Source organism: Dendropsophus ebraccatus, chromosome 2 (assembly GCF_027789765.1).
Source record: "Dendropsophus ebraccatus isolate aDenEbr1 chromosome 2, aDenEbr1.pat, whole genome shotgun sequence".
NCBI classification, from domain to species: domain Eukaryota; kingdom Metazoa; phylum Chordata; class Amphibia; order Anura; family Hylidae; genus Dendropsophus; species Dendropsophus ebraccatus.
The window spans coordinates 49968905-49994220 of NC_091455.1; the positions used below are offsets into that span (position 1 = coordinate 49968905).

At 43.0% G+C, this 25316-nt stretch overlaps 1 protein-coding gene and 1 long non-coding RNA gene across 4 annotated transcripts; one reads left to right on the forward strand and one right to left on the reverse strand.

Annotated features, from left to right (window-relative positions):
* Positions 1-3633: 3633 nt before the first annotated feature.
* Positions 3634-24888, reverse strand: TRAM1 (translocation associated membrane protein 1). Of its 3 annotated transcripts, XM_069957504.1 has the most exons (12): positions 24802-24888; positions 17453-17612; positions 17231-17294; positions 14568-14686; positions 12866-12982; positions 11148-11206; positions 10437-10521; positions 9817-9887; positions 9482-9586; positions 8314-8457; positions 7350-7507; positions 3634-4371 (listed from the first exon to the last, which is right to left on the reverse strand). In XM_069957504.1, the coding sequence occupies exons 3-12, from the start codon at positions 17271-17273 to the stop codon at positions 4298-4300; spliced, it is 975 nt and encodes a 324-aa protein (XP_069813605.1). In that variant the 5' UTR covers positions 17274-17294; positions 17453-17612; positions 24802-24888; the 3' UTR covers positions 3634-4297. The 3 variants fall into 3 exon arrangements, with proteins under 3 accessions (XP_069813605.1, XP_069813606.1, XP_069813604.1); XM_069957505.1 differs by lacking the exon at positions 17453-17612 and having other exon boundaries at positions 24802-24823; XM_069957503.1 differs by lacking the exons at positions 17453-17612; positions 24802-24888 and adding an exon at positions 22789-23070.
* On the forward strand, positions 3760-12928 carry LOC138783169 (uncharacterized). Its single transcript, XR_011361646.1, has 2 exons — positions 3760-4398; positions 12676-12928. It is a non-coding gene; the product is annotated as an uncharacterized lncRNA (long non-coding RNA).
* Positions 24889-25316: the final 428 nt, after the last annotated feature.

The window sequence follows — 25316 nt, forward strand, 5'->3', positions numbered from 1 at the left end:
TCAAAGTGGGTAGATGGGCATTTTTTTTTTCTGATTTGAATACGTAATTGGTGTTTTCAAAGGGTTAAATGAGTTTGGGCCACTCTTCTGCCCACTTTGATGCCAGTTTTTACACCCACAACAACTTTGGGCCAGGCTGGACTGTGTTCGATGAGGGGCATCCCTCTCTGTGTATTATCAGTGTCCCAAACTCATTTAACCCTTTAAATACACCAGTTACTTATTTAGGGTCCTTAGATTCATAGAACATAAAATATATTGAGGAGTTACGTTTATAAAATTCCTATGGAAACTCAGTTATAAAATTTTGATAATTTTTTTTTTTTTTTTTTTACAGAAAAAGAAAAGAAGATTCAGCTCACCGGTAAATGAATTTAGCAGCAAATAATAAAGGAGAGTGCTCGAACTTTAAAGCGTCGGCCATACGCTGGATGCAAAGCTTTAGCTGGAGATGAGGATGTGGAAGTCGACACTCCTGGATGTAAACGATTAAAATTTTACTTTTATTTGGGCATATTAAAAACTGGTAGTGTGCATGGCAGGACCTACGCCTTTCGTTCCATGGTCTAAGGATAAGTGAACACTAAGACGAATAAAAACAGGCGACCAACCAATAGAAAATTGTTACGTCCTAAGTCATGTGCTCTAACAGCACAGGTGCTATGCAATCATTAACCCCCTATGGTAATGGTAGTATGCTATAGCAATTGCAACAATTTTCTATTGGTTGGTCGCCTGTTTTTATTTGTCTTATGGTCCTTTTACACGGGACGATTGATCGTTCGTTTTTGCACGATAACGGTCAAATTCGAACGATAATCATACGTGTAAACGCAGCGAACGATCAAACGACGAGCAAAAAATCGTTCATTTTGATCTTTCAACATATTCTCAAATCATCGTTGATCGTTCGCAAAAAATTTGCAGATGGTTCCGTGTAAACATTCTTTCAGCGATTTCACCTATGTGTGATGGTACTTTTACACAGAGCGATAATTCGCCCGATTGCACGATTAACGATTTTGAATGAACAATGTTTTTTTTATAACGATCAGCGTTTAGACGGAACGATACATCGTACGGAAAATTCGCTATGCGATCGTTTTGCAATCGTTTAAGCCTATCTCACACATAGGTGAAATCACTGAAAGAATGTTTACACGGAACGATCTGCGAATTTTTTGCGAACGATCAACGATGATTTGAGAACATGTTGAAAGATCAAAATGAACGATTTTTTGCTCGTCGTTTGATTGTTCGCTGCGTTTACACGTACGATTGTTTGAATTTGACCGTTATCGTGCAAAAATGAATGATCAATCGTCCCGTGTAAAAGGACCATAAGATAGGCTTAAACGATCGCATAGCGAATTTTCCGTACGATGTATCGTTCCGTCTAAACACTGATAGTTATAAAAAAAACATCGTTCATTCAATATCGTTAATCGTGCGAATTATCGCTCCGTGTAAAAGTACCATTAGTGTTCACTTATCCTTAGACCATGATTAAGCACAGTTGCGCGAAACGCGTAAGTCCTGCCATACACACTACCAGTTTTTAATACGCACGAATAAAAGTAAGATTTTAAAGCCAGCATTAGGGGATTCCCCATTCCTGAATGATGTGTCACAATGGGACCTCAGCCAGCAGCTGGGGATTCCCCATTCTGGAATTCTGCACATATCACAATGGGCCACAACTGGCAGCTGTAGTCATGTTTTATAGGCAGCTTTAAGGCCGCATCCAACTTCTTCAGCCACTGGTAATCAAACACCAAACAAATCGGAGTCAAGCCTACTTGAGTTGTGCTCATCTCTATTCTCAAACTGTTCAAAAATGTCCACATACAAATCAGTGTTAATGGGGGTGTCACCATTCCCAGACTTTTTTTTTTTTTAAATCATGGAGTTAATGTTGACCAGTAGCAAATGGATTTTTAGCTGCCATTATAAATTAGCAAACTTACAGGCTGTATCTATTTTCCATGCAGGCCTCAGGCTACATGCATCTTCTCCAGCCACCAGTTCGGGTTTGTGCAGACCCCAGCTTACTGCAAAGTGCTCATCTCTAGCAGCCATTATACCAGTGTCAAACCTCATGTCAGAGAACAATGTAACATCCTTTGCCCTTTTTGCGGCATTTAGCACAAGAGATCTTGTCAACACATCAGAGGTTCTGTACACAATGTCATCAACTGTCCTGCAACACCTCGTGGAAGAGATCAATGATCCTGTTACCGGTTTTAGTACTGTACGCCACAATCACCATATTTCTTCCTAAATTCAGTCTGACATAGGTTTGCACTATAGAGACGTTAAACATTACGACAGCTGTCTAGTATCTACCTCATCATTCCAACAACAAGGAATTGGCTTTGTCCTAGAAAAAATTATTACAGCATATTCAGGACCTCTGTCGAGTGAATCCCCCTGTAGAAAGAACGTTTTGTTGCTCACAGCAGCCAATCAGTGCTCTGCTTTCCCACCTACAGTTTATTTACCCTTTATTTTAAACTTTTACCATTCCCTGCTGAGTTTTCTTGGACTGACTGTTATCAATTTTCGCCTTTAGATCAGCAGTTAAAGGAGAAGTCCGGCCATTTTTAAAGTCCAACGGGAATGGGGTAATTTAATAACAAGTATGAACTCACCTCTCCCTGTGCCCGCGGTGAGTGGCGGGACTAGCCTTAGGACCCCCAACAGGCTCTGGGATCTCCGGTGCTGACATGTCACAACCGGGCTGATGGACTAGCAACTCGGGCGGGACACTGCTCCAGTCACTGATTGGCTGAGAGGCCAGTCCATCAACCCGGACAGGCAACCCCCGAGTTGTGACGTCTTCACAACTCGGGAGAAAATGCCTCACTGCGGGTATAGGGAGAGGTAAATATGTACTCGTTATCAAACTCCCCCTTCTCCTTTAGGCTTAGACTTACATCTGTAATACTGAAGTAAAAGCATGTGTATATATGGGCCTCCTAAGCCTTCATCTACACATCAGTATTTCTTTTCAGACCTCAGAAACCAGGATCAGTCAGGTCCCGGAGAAACCATTCTTATGGCATCAGTAATGCATCTGTTTTCGCGGACTTGCAAAAACAGATAGGAGGGTAATAATCCTCTTACATGTATCAGCTTTCTGGACCCAAAAGGACCCATTGATTTCTTTGGGGGTAGTCCACATATTTATATTTAAAACTGATCTGGGTATGGCTGCCAATCTGTTTTGCAAAAGAATAGGATCAGTACTTCTAGGGTGCGTTTTGCGGTCCAGCCTTGACTAGGAGGCCATAAATCACTACTAGGAGGAGACTGCCTAGAACCCCCTGAAGTATAAAGTCCATTTTAAAATGATAGATCCATTGACTATGAGAGCCTCTGTAATGGACCATATAAATCCAGGTCTAATTTTTTTATTTTTTTTTTTGCATCACAGATCAGCAGCCACAGACAGATCTGGTTTAAAGGGGTTATCCAATGCTACAAAAACATGGCTTTTTCTGTCTGTAAATCGAGATCTTGATCTATGGACAAGAAATACTGGTGTGGACAAGGCCTAAGTTTCACACAAATATATGTAGTAGTGAATTATGGAAAGCAAAATAAAGTCCTAAAATAAAGACAGTAACCCAATCACAATTCAATTTTTTTATTTTGTTGTTTTTAATCAAATAAGAAAAAAAAGTTGGCTTATAAAAAACTGAAGTGAAAATACATTTATCACAGCATTTACAGCTTTTAAACATTTCTGTTGGCATATCAAAAGTGTAGGATGCTGGAACTGTACAATGGGATAGGGATTATTAGCAATACTTGCAAGTGTATGAAAATGCATCCAGTTTTGCACCTCTTTCCCCCTCATCATTTTCATTGGGAAGCAGTATCTGAATTCTACACTTGGCTTGGACTCCTTTGCTGATATGGTGCCTGGCAGGTCAGGAAACAGGAGCGGCGTGTCTCCCTCCTTACCAGTGCAAAACAAGGAAAGCCAATTTTTCTTTTTTCTTTAGAGATTCGGCCCACTTTTTTTCTCTTCTTTGTTCTGATTGTGACAGTTCTAGCATTGAAGAAATGCTAAGTAGTAATGGAAAAATAAAATGGAAAAGGAAAGACACCCCGTAGAGTCTGGCGACCATGGCATTACTTTGTTTGGAAACACACTGCGTTATCGGCTGTAACAGTAAGAAATCTAGTGCTGCGGGGCTCTGTGCAGCACAAGGCAACTTCTCTTTGGGAGCAGAGTACATCAATTGCAAATTATTTTCTTTTAAATGTGTTTTTTTTTTCCTTTTAACTCTTAGGAGGATTTCTCTTTACGGCTGCGGGGGGAATCTGCTCCATTAGAAGTTACTGTTCCATTGACGCCATTCTCTGGAGAAATAAAATTTAAGGAATAAGGTCAGTACTTAAAAACAAAGAGGTTGTTTCAGCATTTATGGAGCTACAATACATTTCAAGATTTAAGGTTTTTTTTTATAATATGCTGTCATATAAAGTGTCACTGTTAAAAAAAAAACCTTTGACACGTCAAAAGTTATCATCGGTTCGGGTTTGAGTGTTCATGACATGTCATGAAAAAGTTTTTTGTGACACTAAGTTAGGATAGGGAACAACCAACTGGTCTGTCAGAATAGAGATAGCCAAGTACAAAAACAAACTGTAAAGCGCCTTAAAGGGGTTAAGGCCGTCTGTTATCTCTTCTGTCCTCCCCATACACAGGAACATTTGGCATTAACATTTTGGGAGAGGGGTAAAATGCAGCCAGAGAGCCAGTGGCCTTTTGGGAGAGCCCCGTATACCTTATTATAACTCCGAAACCACCAAAGTATATGGCGTATGGGAGACCTATAATTACATTTAAAAATGTTTGGCCTAGCCTTCTTAAAAAAAACAAAAAAACAACAACAACTGTGGGATCAGAGTTCCAGCATTCTTACTAATAAGTCTGTTAAGAACCATGGGGCAACTGTGAGCATGCAGCAGTTTCAATCTTTACCTCCGCTCGTACTTGAAACCTGCAGTGTTACACTGTACCTATTCTACAAAAGTTATGGTATTGCAGGTATGAACAGAGACAAACATTGAAGAGGCTACAGCTGATCGAACCCCCACCAACCTTATATTAATAGCATATTCTGAGGATGGGCCGTCAATTTTTAAAGCCAAGAACCCTTTTCACGAAAACTGTACCTGTCATTATAAAAACATGCTCAGACCCATACCGATTGGGAAATTGAGCGGGGGAGTGGACCACAGCTGCAGCACGTCCACTCCCTGTTCTGAGTTTAAAAAAAAAAAAAAAAAAAAAAAAAAAAGTCGAGCTCCATAGGGGCCCGGACAGAGCAAAACTTTTGACATGTCAAAAGTTTTGTAAAACGACAGGTACACTTTAAAAAAAAAAAAAGCTAACCTGCAGTACAATGAAAGTTAATGTTTAGAGATGAGCGAACCAGGTTCGAGTCCATCCGAACCCGATCATTCGCCATTTGATTAGCGGGGGCTGCTGAACTTGGATAAAGCTCTAAGGTTGTCTGGAAAACATGGATACAGCCAATGACTATATCCATGATTTCCACATAGCCTTAGGGCTTTATCCAACTTCAGCAGCCACCGCTAAAATGCCAAACGTTCGGGTTCGGATGGACTCGAACCCGAACCCGGTTCACTCATCTCTATTAATGTTCTGTTAGAAAAAAAAAAAAAAAAGCATTCAAGAAAGGCATTGTACATTGCATTAGAATAATTTTAAGAAGCAGTCACATGGCTGTCTATGTACCATGGTTAAATCTATGCCAGCTATCAACCGGGGCAGACTGCAGCCACCATAAATTATACAATAAATTGTGCATAGGCCACAATACATCATAGTAGATGCGCTGTGCTTCAGGAGGCTGCACCAGCTTTCCACCCAAGTCTTACCCATTTTATTAAAAGTGGCAAAATTGATGAAACATTGCATAATTTTGTGGAAAAATATGCAACCTTTATTCTTAAGAAAAAAAACTGTATATCCCCTCCCCCTAGTTTCCCTGGGATCTTGACAAGCCCCCTAGTCTTCCTCTCTGACTTCTTTCAGCAGCCACTACTGAAGAGATCTTACTTCTGCATGGGAAGAAAAGCTTCAGGGGAAGGTTTAAAGTGAATCTGTCCCCCCCCAACCACTTGTAGCTTCGGATAGCTGCTTTTAATCCAAGATCTGCCCTGGGGTCCGTTCGGCAGATGATGCAGTTATTGTCCTAAAAAACAACTTTTAAACTTGCAGCCCTGTGCCCAACGACCGGGGCTTAGAGTATCTGTGCCCTAACTTTGCACCACCCCTCCGACCCTCCCCCCCACCCTCTTCATCATTAGGAATGCCACTGGAACATTTTCTCCTGTCTGAACATTGCACAGGTGTCTTAAAGGGGTAGTGCGGCGCTAAGAAATTATTCACAGAATAACACACATTACAAAGTTATACAACTTTTTAATGTATGTTATGTCTGTGAATCGCCCCCTTCCCGTGTCCCACCATCCCCGCACGTGTACCCGGAAGTGTGGTGCATTATACATACCTGATCCGTGTTGCACATGTCCGCCATCTTGTGCCAAGACGTCATCTTCGGGAGGCCGGCCGAATCGCTGCCGCCGTCCCTGATGCCGACCCTCCTCTGATGACGCTGTAGAAGGCGGCCGGCACTAGGGACGGTCGGAGCGGTTCGGCCGTCCGTCCGAAGATGACCTCTTGGCACAAGATGGCGGACACGCACAACACGGATCAGGTATGTATAAATGCACCACACTTCCAGGTCCACGTGCGGGGGTGGTGGGACACGGGAAGGGGGCGATTCACAGACATAACATACACACAGCTGATGAATAGGAGACAATCTGCCTGGAGCATTCCTAATGATAAAGAGGGCGTGGAGGAGGGACTGAGGTGTTGTTCCAGCCTAATGCATACACAAACTAAGCCCCGGACGTTGGGCATGGGGCTGCTAGTTTAAAAGATCTTTTTTAGGACAATAACTGCATCACCTGCTAAACGGACCCCAGGACAGATCTTGGATTAAAAGCAGCTATCCAATGGTACAACCGGTTTGGGGGGTCAGATTGTGGGTTCTGAGTCGCTTTAATGTCTGTAACTTACTCTGCATTACACACAATACAAGAGGGAACATGTAACACATGACATTGTACACTGTGGTTTTGCCCTAAGCAGTGCTTAAAGAACAGGCCAACAGACATGCAGAGTGAGATATAGACACCCAATGTGACAATAAGAAATAGAGGCAGTGGTATATACACTATGAACTAGTTTGGGTAGGCAAATCAGCCCATCTCAGTTGTGCCATATGTGAAGTGCTCACCTTTATCCTTTCGTGACGATTTTCCTTTAGAAGCAACAGGTCTTCTCCTCTGAGAAGGCTGTGGAGATGAGTGTTCTCTCCATCGTCTCAGCTGGAAATTAATGAACTTCCACATCATAAATGCCTGAGCTATGCAAATAGATGCCAGCACGCTGATTCTGGAAGGAGAGAGGAGGAGGGATAAGAAGTATAATTATAGTTCGCACTCTTCACACGTTCAGCTCACTTACACATCAGATGACAAGATTTTATGCATCTTAAAATAATTTCACATTGCTGGTACAGGGTTTTAGCTAACCAAGTGCTCTGTTGGGAACTGCATCCAATGTGAAGAGGCCAACAGAGAGATACACTGAAAATACTCCTTTTACTGGATATATGTCGGATTAACAACTAGACAAGGAATGGGGTACCTTTGGCCCCCCAATTCCCATTGTGCCTGGAGAGCCAAAATAGCGAATTCTAAAAGAAAAAAAAAAAAAGTGTATGACCAGCCTTTTCATAGATGTTCAATATAAATACTCATGCTCAGATTAGCTAGGCTTAGAGGTATACTGGAATACAGAGATGGTGATGGCATAGCTGGGACCAGAAGCCAAAGCCTGCACGTCAGTCCTGGACAGGAACATAATCGCTACCTCATAGTTGCCCAATTCGGGCACACTTCACTACTTGGCTCACAGCAATCACCATCCAGGGATCTCCATTATAGTCTATAGCATGATCAAAACTTTTGACGTATTCCAGTCTGTTTAAAGTTTTTTTTGTTGTGTTTTTTTAAATGCTGCGTACACTTTAAATTCTAAGCTGCTAAAATGATAACTATGTAAAAGCAGCGAGTAACAGCAGGCTCTCTCTTAATCGGATTAGTCAACAGTGTAGTCTCCTCTCCTACAGTATTAGGACTCTTACTGCAGTTAGTTTAGAGGCCGTATCCTGCCTCACTGCCAGAAGCTATACGTACCTTATTGCCAGAATGTTGAAATTTCCAGTACTTATGTCCAGAACCTGATTCTCTGCACGGGTGAGTCCAAATCCAACAGTGAGAACTGAGAGGATGAGAGTGAGGAGACGGCCCAGAACAAACAGCACAGCCCATACAGTAAACCTGTCAAAAAGAGAGAGGAAAAAAAAATCCATTAAAAAATTATGTTTAACCAGATACCATGGACCTAGTTTAAGGGAACAAAGTAATTTGAATTAGAAAAACAAAAGTACAGGTTGTTGTGCATGTAAAAAATGCAAGCACTTTAACCCTGGATCAGGCAAGGCGAGTACGTTAGAGTTTGTTAATTTATACACACTGCAGCATGTACTTTTTTTTTTATTTTTTTTAGATAAATTGGAATACCCCTTAGTGGCATGTGCTACAGCTCTGTATAAGCAATGGCAAACCCTGAAGCTCCTATTGCCTTAAATGCAAGGCATGTGACCAGGCAGAGAAGTAGTACCATACAGTAGCTCCCCTTTTATGCACAGTTCCTGCCTCCCGTTAAAAATAGGAACTGGTTTCTGACACAACGATTGCATGGTTTTTGCTTTGGACAGTTTACAGAGCAAAAACCATACGGCTGTGTAAACAGACCCGTGGTCTCAACCAAGCAAAATCACATGTGAAAAGACTGTTTAACACTGCAGATGCGATCTTTTTTTCCCAGTACAGTATTATAGAGCCTAAAGTGCATTCAGCTAGAACATCAAAGTATTCAGCGGCTTTTCATGTATGCATTTATAATGAAGATACTGTAGCTCTCAGAAACCAAGGAACAGACATCTTGGGTCCCTTAATCCCAACAGGTTTTTTTTCCCTTAAACTATGGAAAACAAACTCAGGAAATGTCTGAATCTCGCAAAATTCACCCCGACACCTAAGAGTAGCTCTTTCCCATATGCATAGCCTCTCCTCCTCGAAATCTCAGACCATCAAATTAAGAGGTCATTGGGTTCACATTTTATAGATCTAAAGAGTAAGGAAAAATAAATGCTGGAGGTCTTACATATTCTTATATCACATAGATTTATTCATCTGAAGACCCAGGATCATCTATGTCATTGTGAAGGCACAATATGAAGTGTTAGCAAGACACACAAAGCATTTAAGTACAGCCAGTACCCTGCACAGAACAACTTACCCCTTCTGGTATTTTTCATTACTGAAGTAAAAGAGACGGGAAATGTGGAATAGGAACTCTACAAAGTAATGGAGAACCAGAAGAACAAGACCGAGATGATTTAAGCTGTAAGAAAAATGAGAGTCTGTTACTACAGCTCCATAAATCTATGAATTGCAAAAAAAAAAAACACCACACCATAACATTTAGTTTTGCCGAGAAGGTGGCTACCGGACTGCCTGGAAAAAATGGCTACAGGCATAGGCAATATGACAAAACTTTGGCAAGTTTATATCGTTAATAAATTTCCATTCTAGTCTAGATCACGGAAGCTTTCAACCCAGCTTTAAACTTACTTTAGGACATAGGCGCCAATAATATGGAAGAGGTACAGTCCAATGTAAACCAACTGGCGAGGAATATCTTCCTGAAAGAGAAACAATGAGTGTTGAGCATTTTTTTTACACTCCTAAAATATTAAAAGACTTCATAGGTCTTTGGTCTCTATTTAATGGAGTAGCTCCCAAGGCACACAATAAATGGAGGCTAAGGAATGGCGGCATCCATCCCACAGGCTATAATAGAATCCATTTAACATATCGATCATTAGCTGTTTATTATTAAAGGGGTACTCCGGCAATAATGTTTTTCTTTCAAATCTACTGCTGTCAAAAACTTATATGGGTTTGTAAACTACCTCTATTTAAAAATCTCAAGTCTTCCAGTACTTATCAGCTACTGTATGTCCTGTAGAAAGTGGTGTATTCTTTCTAGTATATGGGTGATAAATGGCATGACATCCATCACTCACTACCATAAAAAAAAAAAAAAAAAAGTAATAGTATACTTTTTTAGATACACCATAAGATCTCCTGACCCTTATGGATACATATAGTTTGTGCATCAGGAACTCATAACTTAACTTATGAGGGAAAAACCCACAATTTTAATAATACGCATAAAACTAAACATTTACCTTTTTTGTTTTCTGAAAGTAAAGTTCCGGAAAGGCATGGAACCAGTAAGCCAACTGGGAAATGTAGAAAAACTTCACCTGGAATCTGAGTGGGAACAGAAAAATGTATAAAGTCACTCTTCTCTCCTCACTGTTTACACTGCAAGGGCGGGTTCACACTACGGAATTCTCGCGGACAATGTCCGCGGAATTCCGTCAGCTGTCCGCCCCGCACGGGCACACGCTTTTCCGCCGGATCCATAGACACCATTCTATGGGCCGGCGTATTCCGCGATCCGCTGAAAGAAGTGACATGACACTTCTTTCAGCGTATAGCGGAATACGCCGGCCCATAGAATGGTGTCTATGGGGCCAGCGGAAAGGCGCCCAGATGTGCAGGCGGACAGCTGACGGAATTCCGCGGACATTGTCCGCGAGAATTCCGTAGTGTGAACCCACCCCAACTCTGAGGAGGACATCATGGGGGAGATTTATCAAACATGGTGTAAAGTGAAACTGGCTCAGTTGCCCCTAGCAACCAGATTCCACCTTTCATTTCTCACAGACTGAAAGGTGGAATCTGCTTGGTTGCTAGGGGCAACTGAGCCAGTTTCACTTTACACCATGTTTGATAAATCTCCTGCCATGTTTTTATGATCTTGGATAACAAGCTGGCTGCAGAACATCATAAAGCATACTAGGGCGACATCATCAATGAAAGATGGTACTCACGGAAAGTAAGTGTGGGGGTAACCTTTCCATAAACTTGTTGGATCTGAAAGGTAGTTCTCCTGCACAAACAAAAAATACAAATTCAATAAAATAAGAATTTAAAAAAGCACTGTCTATAATCCGAACGCCCCTGATAAAGCTCATTCCCCTCCCAGGAGAACTAGGCGGCTTTCTTTAACCATTAAAGCCGTATCTAAACATTGTAATTAGCGGTTGTGCAGGTAGTGATTTTGCTGAAAATAACATTACGGTTCAGAAATGGTTACTATGGTAACACTAATACTACAAACACTGCAGCCTCTTCAGTTCTGTGCCGCACCGTCAGCCATACTTTATTCATGTTATCTATTTACTGCAAGGAGAACAAGGTATAAAGAAAGAACATCCCCCTGCTGTGTAGCTTCACAGGTATAGTATAAGAAGAGGTCTACTGCCCAGGGGAACAGGCTACATAACAGTCCTATTGCCTACACCAAGACATAAGAGTGATGGAACTATACATCCTAGAGCTTGTCAGTCAAGAGTACAGGCTAAGGTACACAATGGTGAGGATGCAGTGGTGGTCTACGTGCTGCAACAGCTGATTGTGGGGACGCCGAGAGATGGGTTCCCCACTAATGATCCTAAGGACAGGCCCTCAATTATAAAATCTTAGGGCCCTTTTACACACACCGATATCTGACAGATTTTTTTTTTTTTTTTTTAAGCCAAAGCCAGGAACAGACTATAAACAGTACAGCTGATAAAGGAAAGACTGGGATCTATCATCTTTTCAAATCCATTCCTGGCTTTGGCTTAAAAAAAAAAAAAAATCAGTCAGATAAATTGATTAGATATCTGTGTGTGTAAAAGAACCCTTAGATAACCCTTTAACATAGTTGTCCAAGCTTAGAAAATCATGGCCGCTTTCTTCCAGAAACAGCACCACCTCAGTCAGCATGTTCAGGCTGTCCTATCTCAGAGCAGCGTAAACTAGTGACAGAGAAGCTGAACAGAATGATGTATCACTTACATTGTTCTGTGCAGCTGATTCAGTGATATTCTCCTTAATAACATGAATAAAAAGTAGTCCTCTCCATTATGTCCATGAGCCCAGTAGTCCTGGATATTCATAGGAAGCAGGAATCTCCGCCCACCAGCTGCTAATTTGGCAGTTATCTATCCATGCTATCAATCAGCAGCTGGAGGGCGGAGGAGGGGTGTAGCAAAAATCCTATTCTGCATATTAGGAGAACAACTGAACAGAATACTACAAATAATACACCAATCTGTTCAGCAATTATATCACTAGTTTATGCTGCCCTCATTTAAGGGAGCATAAACCTAGTGACAGATTCCCTTTAAGGCGAAAGAAGAGGACATGGGTGGTGCTGTTTTTCCAAGAAAGTAGCTGTGCTTTTTTTTTTTTTTTTTTTTTTTTAATCCTGGATAATCCCTTTAAGGATTAAGCATGATAAAAAAAAATAGCCTGCACCATTATGAAGGTTTTGCATTTCATGCAACTCAAAATCTGATTTGTCATATCTAGGCCATCAAGAGCCAAGAGAAGGTGATGACTATTGTCTGCACTGCAAGAAACAAAGCTGTGAACAATGACACTGTCCTGCAGTTATGAGATAGAGAACTAATAAGTTATTAGGAGACCTCATCAAAGTGGTCATATTAGATTAATTTACAGCAAATAAACAGAATTCCTGTAATATACAAAATTAACTTACCGAGACAATGATACTTGTCCCCCAAACACAAGAGAAGAAGTAAAACGCGCTCAGCTGCCCAGACTCATTGAACTTGCTGTGTTTTGTCTTGGAGAAATGCATGCGCCTGTTAATTTTCTGAAACAAGAAAAAAGTTTTAGGTGGAAATATCCAAAATAATAACTCAAAAAGTTGTAATGGCAATGCCCCCCATAAAAGAAGTGTGTAAAGTTACATAAACAATACAGTGAAAAAGTTATGGGCACTTTTCTGCATCCGGACTATGGCCACAGACCTAATGACACCACCAGTGTGACTCTGTAAGTCTACTTCGTTAGATCAATGGTCGGTCACTATATTCACTCAGAGGACAGAGAACCGTTCATTACTGGTGGGGCTGACAGTGATCATACCCCCTCCAATCAGCTTGTCATCACCTATCCTATGGCCAAGTGACAGCCAGGACAGTATTTAAGGGGTTATCCAGTGCTACAGAAAAATAGCCACTTTCTTTCAGAGACAGCACGACTCTTGTCTCCAGGTCAGGTGCAGTTTGCAATTATGCTCCATTTACTTCAATGGAATCGAGCTGCAAAACCCCGCCCAAGCTGGAGACAAGAGGGGTGCTGTCTCTGGAAGAAAGTGGCCATGTTTTTGTAGTGCTAGATAACCCCTTTAACCACATAGAGTGCCTCAGTATTAACGCAAGAATAGTTTTTATTTTATCTTGAGCTCATATTGATGGCACAGTCACAATAATGAATAAGGCTGCAGGGCAAATCAGGTGCAGCAAGTCTTATATCTGTGTGATAATATAGCTAAAGGTGGCTTTAACTAACTGGTCACTGACTAGTTGTGCAAGCATAGCATTTACATAGATTTTGCTAGAATATACACCCAGCTATTCCTAGCAATAGGTAATTCATTTCTGCTTATCCTTATAACAGTTACAGTTAACACGCAAAGAGAGCGAACTTGATGATCCTATAGAGAAGGCTCAACTAGTAGTTCAGAATGGGGTCACTCTTTGCAGGGCATACTCTTAGAGATGAGCGAACCCGATCATTCGGCATTTGATTAGCTGTGGCTGCTGAAGTTGGATAAAGCCCTAAGGGCCCTATTCCACCGGACGATTATCGTTCAGATTATCGTTAAATCGTTCGAATCTAAACGATAATCGTTCGGTTGAAATGCAGTTAACGATTAACGACCGAACGAGAAATAGTAGATCGTTTTATAAGACCTGGACCTATTTTTATTGTTGCTCATTCGCAAAACGTTCGCAAATCGTTCGCATTGAATAAGACATCGTTCGGTCGTTCGCAATAGATACGAACGCAATAGCGAATAAATAGCGAAGAAAAACTATCGCAATTACGATCATAAGTAACGATTATCGTTCCATGGAAATGAGGCAACGTTTTCAGGTCTTTCGCAATAGCGGTCGTTTGAGATAGTTAATAATTAACGATTATGCAAACGATAATCGTCCGGTGGAATAGGGCCCTAAGTCTATGTGGAAAACATGGATATAGTCATTGGCTGTATCCATGTTTTCCAGACAACCTTAGAGCTTAATCCAACTTCATCAGCCCCAGCTAATCAAATACCGAACGTTCAGGTTCGGATGGCCTGGAGCATGCTCGAGGTTCGCTCATCTCTACTCTTAATACATTTCATAGACGAGCAGACTGATATTTGGCCCGTATTCTGAGTTACTTACATCTAAGACATATTCTTGTATTACAGCGTGTAATATTATTGCTACAAGCATGTAGAAGAAAACTGTGGCCACGTCTTTGATACCGTAGTGATACAACGACACTGGTTCAGCAAGAACACCTGTGAGAAAAAAAAAATAGACCATATGCTGTATAAGCTGCACAATGCACACAGCATCCAATGACACACAGAACTGTTCTACTAGCTAACTCTTCACATGCACTTTTCTTAGTATAACACTGTAGCATGCTACTGATGAACTGGTTGTATCTGCTCTCACCATTTATATATGTATATATGCCATAAACACAAAGGCAAGACAGGACACAGACCCTGCATGTAAACAAGGCGCCATACTGAAGAATAGTGTTCAGAAGCCAAACCCTTCCCGAGCTGTATCATTAGAGGAGTGTCGGCTGAGGAACTCTTTACCTCTATTTATACGACCCTAGAGAACTCCTTTAAGTAAGCTGACAAACTAATGAGAAATGCTTCAGCCTTAGTGTGTAGTGGAGAGCGGCCTGAAATAGAATACATGACTACCAACAAGAGGCTTGTGTTTTATTAACAATTCTATGGATTACCCAATACCTGAAAATCTTACAACAATGCACTGAGATAAAAGAGTGCCTTAGATTGTTAGTAACCTTAGTAAAGGTGCATTCATCTCAGTGATGCAGCATGGTGGTGTCCCTATCATTTAACTAAACTTCACAGAGATATGTCAAAGGTTCTGACTTTTTGGGGGTCTGGGAGTTCAGAGCCCCCATGATCATAAGAACAAATGACCCAAATGGATCAAAATTTTGACATGCCAAAAATTTTGTTGATCTTTTGTTGACTTTGTCCATAATGTAAACAATTTGCTAGATTGGCGCTAGTTTACTAAGCCTATCACTCAGCTCAAAAGTCATTTAGCAAGGGCCGTATATATATCGTTGGCTATGTCCGTGCAGCCCTAGCCCTAAACTGGCATACATTACCTCTCCCCTTTCCCAGTGTTCTTCTGCCCTCTGCTCGCTTCCCAGAGCCGCCACTGCAGCTTTAGAGCAGATCTCTGAACTGACAGGCCACTCAGCCAATCACTGTCCAAGACCACCACAGCCAGTGAGTGGCTAAGCAGCCTGTCAGTACTAAGACCCGCAGCAGGGGCTGCGGAAAGCGAGCAGAGGGCAGAACACCTCCGGGAGGGTGGAGAGGTAATGTATGCAAATTATTTTATTTTTTTCACATAATCGCCAGCCGTTGGCGGCGCATAATTATTGCACATAGTGATGAGCAGTCAGCTGCTATTATCAATCAGCACCAAAAGATATGATCAGCCAAAGATTGTTGTAACCTCTATTACAGCCTGATTCAGCCAATTATTGCTCCGTGTAATAGGGCCCTTAGAGGTCAGAAGCAGCTTCAAGAAATCTCTCCAAAAAGGGATTTATTCTAATGCTAAAGCTTTTCTGAGAACCCATACTTGTTAGGATGAGCTGGTAGAAAGTCAAGGAGGTGGCACTCCACTGCTGCTCCCCTTCTTGACTCTCATAGGTCTCTTCCTATACATAAATAGGGAGCATCCTGTCAATCTAACCCAACAGGGTGGTAGGAGGAGGCTGATGAACAGCCGCCATCTTGACTTTATACTCTGCTTCTGGTTCATCTTTAGAGCAAATCACAGTGATTGTACAGAAGGGGCCTCTGTTTGCTTCATGCTGTCCTTGGGTTAGGGCAGCATGAAACACAACAGCTTCTCTTTCATATGTTGGACTCCAAAAAGTCAAGGAGTAGTACAAAACATTCTATGTCTGATGTATAAAACCAAAGCCAACAAAGACTGTAAGCTATTGTAACTGGACTACATTCAGGATAAGATGCATCTTGCATGCCCAGAGCATAGGCGTATTTCATGCCATGGAGAGGCCATAGTACAGTGTAGGATCTGCCCCAGTATGAGGCCACCCTATCGTGGTGGGGTAGTTTACACCATTTGCAAATGGTAACCAAGAGCCTCAATTTTTATTTAGCAGTTGGGGGGGCTGCTTTTAACTATTTTCATGACTGTAGTGGGTCTGTATCTTGCCATTGTGGTGAGCTATTGCATTTTTTTGTGGTTTTTGTACATTCAGGTTTATACATTGGCCCAGATTTTGTGGGAGAACTTTGGCTCAAAAAAACAATTAAAAAAAACCCCTCTATAACGTACAGCATACCAAACAGAACAGAAAAACTTGTCTGATAAGGGAACAGGCCGAGACAGAAATGGAGTAGCTTCAATATGGTACTGTGTGACTAAAACGCACCATCATTTTGCTGCAGCTTCCATCTATAGTCGGCCTAAACTGCTATCTAGTAGTTGGTCTAGTTAGATTTATACTATACGGTAGCCATCACTGTGATGATGTATTTGAAGTGTAAGCAGATCAGCACTTGTGTGCGCAGCAGGTCAAGCAGTAGCAGAGGAAAGAGGCTCTGTTAGATACTTTGTGACTTCCTTCTACAACAATTAAAGCTTTATTTATACACAGCACAAACACTCTGTATTGTAAGAATGAGGAAATACTACAACCCTTACCAAACTGCACAACCCTTTGACTACATGGCAATACTCATTGTTTCCAGTACTAGGACACAAAGTCAGTGACTTCTGTGAAGGTAAAATGCAGTGCTACTTACCCTCCACTGGAATGGTAACATTATACTGTAGTGTGACAAACATGACGGCCACTTTAGCTGTAATCTAAAAGACAAAAAAATATATATATTAAAAATACCTGAAATAAATCCTTGTCATAGACTATTGGGTGGGCAGCCAGGTGTCTATTTTCTAGTGGCGGACCCATGACTGACACAGCCAGGGGTCCTCAGTATCATCGCAGTGATGGAAGCCATAATTACAGGAGCATGATGAGCTGCAGCAGCCGTGTGCTGACCCCTAGTAAACAGAGATGGGCATCGACCAGGGCTTCTGTGCCCACCCCCACAGCCTTGACTGATGGCAGAAGCGAGTGAGGACTGCTCCAATGACTTGTAGTTCAGGCAGCATGAAAGTGATGACCTTAAAAGGAGAAGTTCGGCACATATTTTTATTAAAGTTATGTATTGCCCCCCCCCCCCAAACGTTATACAAATTACCAGTTTACACCTATTACGGGAAATGCTTATGAAGTGCTTTTTTACCTGCACTTACTACTGCATCAAGGCTTCACTTCCTGGATAACATGGTGATGTCACTTCCTGGATAACATGGTGATGTCACTTCCTGGATAACATGGTGATGTCACTTCCTGGATAACATGGTGATGTCACTTCCTGGATAACATGGTGATGTCACGACCCGACTCCCAGAGCTGTGCGGGCTGTGGCTGCTGGAGAAGATGATGGCAGGGGGATGCTCAGTGTCCCTTCAGTGCCTTGTGTCCCTCAGTGCCCCCCTGCCATCATCCTCTCCAGCAGCCACAGCCCGCACAGCTCTGGGAGTCGGGTCGTGACATCACCATGTTATACAGAAAGTAAAGCCTTGATGCAGTAGTAAGTGCTTTGTCCCGTCCTTGGTCCCCGCACAAACCGATAAGTTCAAGGCCCTATTACACACACAGATATCTGACAGATTTTTGACACCAAAGCCAGGAATGGATTTAAAGAGGAAAAATCTCTCTTTCCTTTATGACAAAGACAAGCGACAACTAGCAACGATCTGCCCCCATCGCCTTGTGTATTAGGAGCTGCTGCAGCAGACCATCGCTACTTCCCATGGGCTCCCCAGACAATCTAGAGATCCCCCCCGCTTACCCACTTGCTGTCGGTAATAGCTCCAGCAGCAAGCAGGCAACGAGAAGCAAGCGAGCGCTGATCTGACAGGTCGGCGCTCGCTTGCTCCCGCTGATCGGCCTTATTGTGGGAGTCTAACCAATCTGAATGTGGGGAGATCAGAAAACCCCTCATCTGCAATTTCATTCCAGACTGTTATACAGCTGATAAAGCAAGGAGTCACATGGTACCATCACATATCTGTCCGTGCTTCCATAAAGTAAAAAAAAAAATGCTTTTAGTCACCAGTTCACACTGAGGAATCAGTGCTGAAATTCCAAGCGGAATCCCCGTTGCCTCAGCGCCTCAATGTAAGGTATAGGGCGCCTCAGTTCTCCGTGGCGTGGAGTTTGCAATCGTAATTCCACTCAGAATTTTAACTTACTCCTAAATGTCAAAGAGGCTTTCCCAAGTCCCTGAAGTGGGGAAAACTAACGCCCTTGCTCCTCCTCCCATTCCGGACATAGGGCTCAACTTCCAGCCATAGGAATAAAAGGGGGAGCGAAGAGGCATTATTGCTTGCAGACGCTCAGGGGCTCAGAAAAGTCCCCCAGCCAATCCCAACACAGAACAGGGGAGCGGGATGTCATTGCAGCTGACAGAACAGAAGCATGGTGGGAACCAGAAGATCTGACAGCTGTAGCACAAGGGATAAGCATGTGATCTCTTATTACTTACTACACGGGAAGCACATAGGAATCTTTTACACCCAGCAAGCAAATAGAATAACACACCAGACGATTTCAATAACCCAGTCATGCGGCAAAAAAAGAAAAAAGGTAGGAAATGGTCTGCTACCATAGGACTAGATGCATGAGGAGACTGCAGCTCCACACTAGGAGGGTCATATCACCGCATAAGACATGCATACATAGCCCCCTCATACCCATCTGTTTTATGCCGATGCACTCCTGGTTTTCCGCGTATCCCATATGGGGTTAAAAATGGTACACTCCACCCAATGCCATATTACCCAGGTGTTCTTACTACTATTGTCAGGGGAGAGTAGAACACATACATGACGACGCTGCTGAATATTTCCTAAGCTACTAGTTTACCAGTAGTTATAAATGACTGACGGCCGCCACAGATCCCAGTGTAGGACTATGAATCCACAGTATGGGATAACCCACTAGAAATAAGAGTTAACAGTCTGAACACTCATTTTACATCGACCCCTATAGACGACTTTTCATTGCCACAAGCTAAACTTCTTCATGACAGGACTCGGCAGTGCTGTGCTGCCACGTTAACATCTCCCTGTGGTTCTAGGCAGGCAGCCAGAGGAGCACGCTGCAGCCGCTGAAGCAGATAGGCCACCCAGAGCCTGCCCGACCAGAGAGCACACAGACACAGGCTACAGGACACTACTCAGGGGAAATACAATGCTATATCATCATCATCAGGTCAACCACCATAATGCTGCAAACCCTGTACACTGCGCGGACCAAGTCATAGGATCACTCCAATAATAAGTAGTACTTTGTTATATTTCTGCATTTTTAAAAACAACCACATAAACATCAAAGGGAGCATCTGTCACAGACAAAAAACATGTGCATCATCTGAGGCTCCAGCTGTTGCAAAACTACAACTCCCAGCATGCCGCTCTGGCCAGCCTGCAGCTGTCAGGACATGCTAGCGGTTGTAGATTTGCAATAGCAAGTTGCAGACCACTGCTGCCTGGTGCTGCCAACACCTGAGGAAGCTAAATGACTGAAATAAAGAATTATAAAAAAAAAAACTGCAATTAGCTTCGCAGCCGGCCTTGTAGGCCTTGTGTACAGTAATGGCAGCGTCAGGAATCACTATGCAACCATCTCCAGTTTCAGTGTAATCTAATAAAGGTGTTGTCCAGGATTTTAAGGAAGTTGCCAATGTACAGGAAATGTTATAAAGAAAAAACAAAAAAAAAAACATCACTAACGCTTATAGCCGCCACACCAGTGATCCCAAAAAATAACTATTACTGTTAAATCCTGTGTCTCTCCAGTAGTCCCTACTGAATAGTGTCACGTACATCATTCACAACACCAATGTAGCAGGTCACGGTCCTCAGTGGTCTAGTGCCATGTGTATCAGCACCACAAAAAAAGAGAAACCTGCTCTCCAGCTCCCAAGGGTTGCACGGATGACTATATCCAATCAAATCTCACAAGCACAGAAACAACTTTCTCATCCAGCATTCTTGGGGTTAAAACATAACTTCTATTTCTTCCAATACAACATAATGGAAATCAATAAAAGAATTTAAGCAAAATTGTGACATGTTTCAGGTTACAGCTACACTCTTCATCAGGGGTAACAGCCTTGATAAGGAGAATATCTGTCACCACTTAGGCATTTTCTACACCTATTTTATGGATTGTTTTATTGGAAGAAATAAGTTATATATTAACCCTGACAACATTGGATAAGCAAGTTGCATCTGTACAAGCACCAACAAGGGAGTCCAAAACAGCTGCTGGGGATAGATGAATAGTGTATCTATACACCACCACAATTGGAGATTTAGGCTGGGTTCACACACTGTATACTTCAGGCAGTATTTGGTCCTCAAGTCAGGTCCTCATAGCAACCAAAACCAGGAGTGGATTGAAAACACAGAAAGGCTCTGTTCACACAATGTTGAAATTGAGTGGATGGCCGTCATATAACGGTAAATAACTGCCATTATTTCAATACCACAGCCGTTGTTTTAAAATAACAGCACATATTTGCCATTAAATGACGGCCATCCACTCAATTACAACATTATGTGAACAGATCCTTTCTGTGTTTTCAATCCACTCCTGGTTTTGGTTGCTATACAGCCTCACAAATACAGCCTCAAATATACATAGTGTGAACCCAGCCTTAAAGTGTATCTGTCATGATGCCTGTTGCGAATTCCTTTGTAAATCCAGAAATTGGGGTCTCCTTGGATACAAACACGTAATGAAACTAAGACGCACAACCCCCCTTGGGTTGTACGCATTACAGTCTCAATTGATACTTCCGGATTAACAGAGGAGCACACCACTGATCCGGCAGCTGCATCATGACAGGTAAACCTTAAATCTCCAGTTGTGGTGGTGTATACATATACATCATTCATGTGTCCGGCAATGTAAAACTTACAGCCCAATCCACTAAATCCAGCTGTAAACGGGTTCCTTTCCAAGTATGGGTGAGTATCCCCTACATCATCACACCACGGTTGTGCCGTCTGAGGTACGGGTACAAATCTAATGCCGAAGCACCTGTGCACGGACGCCATGTTCCCAGCATAGTCAGCTACTGTGTACATCCATTTCCCAAACGTATACCAGTTTTCTGGACTGAAAAGCGCAGCAAGCCACATTTTTGTGTCTGAGTGAAAACTTGTATAAGTGCCGGAAATTACCGGAACGTACTCACTAACTGGCCACAGAAGTAAATGGGGACCGTGCCAGCCCATGCGCAGGAATGTCAGCACCGGATTATGACAAGGTGCCGATGTGTTGGAGTCTCAGAAGACGCCATGGTAATGTGGACCCTGCAGGAACCAGCAGTGTATTCTGTCCACACATGTATACCAGACGGGACTTTGTGAATCTGAGTGAAGGTAAGCGCAGCCATTGACATACGGAAATCAGTGTGTGTGTTGGAGTCTACATTCTGCTCTTGTGAAACTACAACTCCCAGCATGCAGCTGCTCTTCAGCCATCACTTTCCCAACTCCTGTCTGCTGCCAAACCGCACTGTAAGGTGTAAGGTCACAGTTCTGCTGTGACGTCTAATGGAAATCTGCATCAGATACACATATATGTGTATTCTGCAGCTCAAGTCGTCTAACCCTGGAACAGCGCACAACCAGCTCTGCTCATCCACAACCCCCAATTATCACAGGAGAGGTGCGGCTGTAGTCACCATTACAGAAAGAGGCAGGTGTGACCATCAAGTGACTAGGTGGACATCTTCTAGGGTCAGGGATGGGGAACCTTCCGCCCTCCAGCTGTTGAAAAACTACAACTCCCATCATGCCTGGACAGCCAAAGCTAAAGCTTCCCTGTCCCTGTTTTAGGTGGTCACAAGTCCTGGCGATGGTCCATAGCCCTGGGCTGCACACTCACAACACATGACCCAAGAGAAAACCTAGTGATAACAGGATACATAACTGCCAGCTCTAACTGCTACTAGTGTCAGTTGAATTTAAAAAATGTAAACACAAGCAGCCGTTAGAAGTGTCATCACATGACTATATAGAGGGCATCATAACAGCTGGGGACACAATGCAGGGGGTGTGTGCACTACTGGAGAACACGTAAGCAGTGAGTGTGTGTGTGTGTGTGTGTGTAAAACACGTGTGAGCACAGCTGTGACATCTCCATAACAGAACGCAGAGACGCACAGTGTGTATAGTCGCCTACGAGCCGCGTCAGCGCCGCTCAGGCCCTACTAACCTCGAACATAAGCCCAAGTAAGAAGAGCATAGCCAGGCAGGAGACGATGTCCGCATGGTTCTGGATGATGAACTCATGGCTCAGCACCGGAGGGGTCTTGCTGGTCTTCTTGCGGATGCCCATGATCGCGGATGGCACACGTCTTCACGCACACACTAGGGACAAGTGGGGCAGCAACGCACCGGCTGCACTGCCTCCTCCTCTCTCTGAGATGACGCTAGACACTACCGCTGCTTACACCACGTCAGCACTCCGGGGAGGAGCCACGTCGTTTTCATGTCACGTGACAGGCGGCGGACGCTCTCAGCGCGCCATCTTTCTTCCGGGCAAAATCCCTATTGGCTTAGAAGGAAGCGCAAAGGTGCCGCTGTTGTTTAAAAACTATGACATGATGTGGTGTGTGTGAACAAGTAAAGAAGTTGGCGTCTAGAATTACTATTTCTCGCTTTCCACTTTCTGCCCTAGGTTCCGTTCCATCAGTAAAGATGGCGAAACAGAGAGTTACGTCGTCGTCTGTGAGAGACGTTTCGCTTTTCTTCAGCGTACGTACTGTACGTGCGGTGACGTATGTGGGAGGGGCCTGTGTGGGCCAGTAAGGATGTGGTGTTTGGTGGTTGGCTGTCGGATATAACACGTAGTACAGTGATAATTCCTCATACAGTGCGGTGTTAGCGGTTACTATTAGTGACAGTGACAACAGAGCCCGGGCCTGACGTGTACACCAGGGGTTTCTATCTGTACATGTCATCTATAGGGATAATAGGAATTAGTTATAAACTTTGTAAGGATGAACAGTGGTCTGTAAAGGGGCCCTCTTACTGTATCTAATAAAGTGCCTTAATAAAGTTAATATAATGTTAAAAAAAAAAAAAAAATAAATAAAAAAAAAAAAAAATATATATATATATATATATATATATATATATATTAGTTTTTTATGTACATATATACTCCTATTGACTGGCAGCAGTAAGGGGCAATGCTGCCCCTCGACTTCCACTGTGTCAGGAACTGCAGGGCTGCCTAAGCGGTGCAGTTCCAGATCCCCTGCTTTGTTCTAGCACTGCTGCAGAGAGCTATATAGAGCAGGGTTTTGTTTCCCCTGTGTACTGTATATTCTTTTACACAGCACCCAGGTAGAGACTGGCCAACACAATGGCTGTGTGCGGCAGCCCCTGCATTGCTGTCACCCTGCTGTACGTAGTGATTGTGCTGGGCAGCTTGTATCTAAGAACAGGGTGCACAGGGTGAACAGGACTCTGCTCTGTATATAACGCTGGGCGACAGGGAATTGGAAACTGCAGTCCTTTAGCTCATGCCAGAAACGTTGGTTGCAGCTGAGGGGCCACGTCACACCTTACACCTGCCTGTGAACAGAAGTGAAAATGTAAATAAAAAAGAAAAGAAAAGCTTTGAATACTCTAAGCCCTATAACTTTTTTGGTAGATAGTACCATATGGGGTTGATGGGACTTTTTAGTCACTTTTTAGTTCATTAATGCTTTCAGTCAGCAGACGAAAGCCTATCTATGACAGATCCATCCCCTGGGTATAGAGCAGGCTGAACTCTCCATCTCTCTCCATATCTCCTTACCTTCCTGCTGGGATGCCAACATATATCCCATACACAGTGCACTTAAAGGGGTGCTAAAATTAAAATTGTAGTATGCGGCTGTTCTGGCGCAGAACATAACGAACAGGCTATACTTACCTCTCCGTGCTCTCCTGGTGTCTTCCTACGTCATCTTCAGGTCCCGGCTGAACGATCCTGCCTTTACATCTCAGGCAGACTTGCCTTGCAGTGACAGCCCGCTCAGCCAATCACTGTCCGCAGCACAGTCCTGTCTTAGTCAGTGATTGACTGAGCAGGCTGTCACTGCAAGGCAAGTCTGTCTGAGATGTGGAGGTGGGACATAGGAGGACACCGAGAGAGCACAGAAAAAGAAGAATAGCCTGTTTTTTATGTTCTCCACCAGGGTAACAACATATTAAAAGTTTAATTTGAGCAGAATACCTCTTTAAAGGGGTTGTCCTCTTTATAATACGCTGGAGTTGCTTCTTAAATATAAAGAATGTCAGAGAAATCTATTTCTATCAAACGTATCTATAAGATTGGTTCTAATGGCCACGTTACCCATCTAAAAGGAATAAAGCCTTTATAGTAAATAGTTCAGTGTACAGTATAAGTAAGTGTACACATTGCACTTACTGACAGCAGCTCCCTGTTTTCCTCATAGAGCTAATAACAGAGTCCTCTCCTGCAGGCTGTGCTGTCCTGCTCTATGGTGATTCTGTCCATAAGATGTCTAACATGGAGGAGCATGTGACCACACCCCGCCCTCCAGTGTCCAACACTGAACCTGTATATTTCACTGGGGGGCATGGCATGGTCACATGCTCCTCCATGTCCACCATTTTATGGACAGAATCACCACAGAGCAGAGCAGCACAGCCTGGAGGAGGGGGAGAGGAGTCTGATATTACCTCAGGGAGCTGTTGTCAGTAAGTGCAGTGACCACAATTACTAAT

Excerpts from the sequence above, each read along its gene's own strand:
- TRAM1 (XM_069957503.1), bottom strand. The coding sequence starts at position 22,911 with ATGGGCATCCGCAAGAAGACCAGCAAGACCCCTCCGGTGCTGAGCCAT. Across the intron at positions 14,687-17,230 it reads TGTTACCATTCCAGTGGAGG|GTGTTCTTGCTGAACCAGTG; the intron begins GTAAGTAGCACT and ends TTTTTCTCACAG. Across the intron at positions 9,888-10,436 it reads ACTTTCAGAAAACAAAAAAG|GAAGATATTCCTCGCCAGTT; the intron begins GTAAATGTTTAG and ends TTTCTCTTTCAG.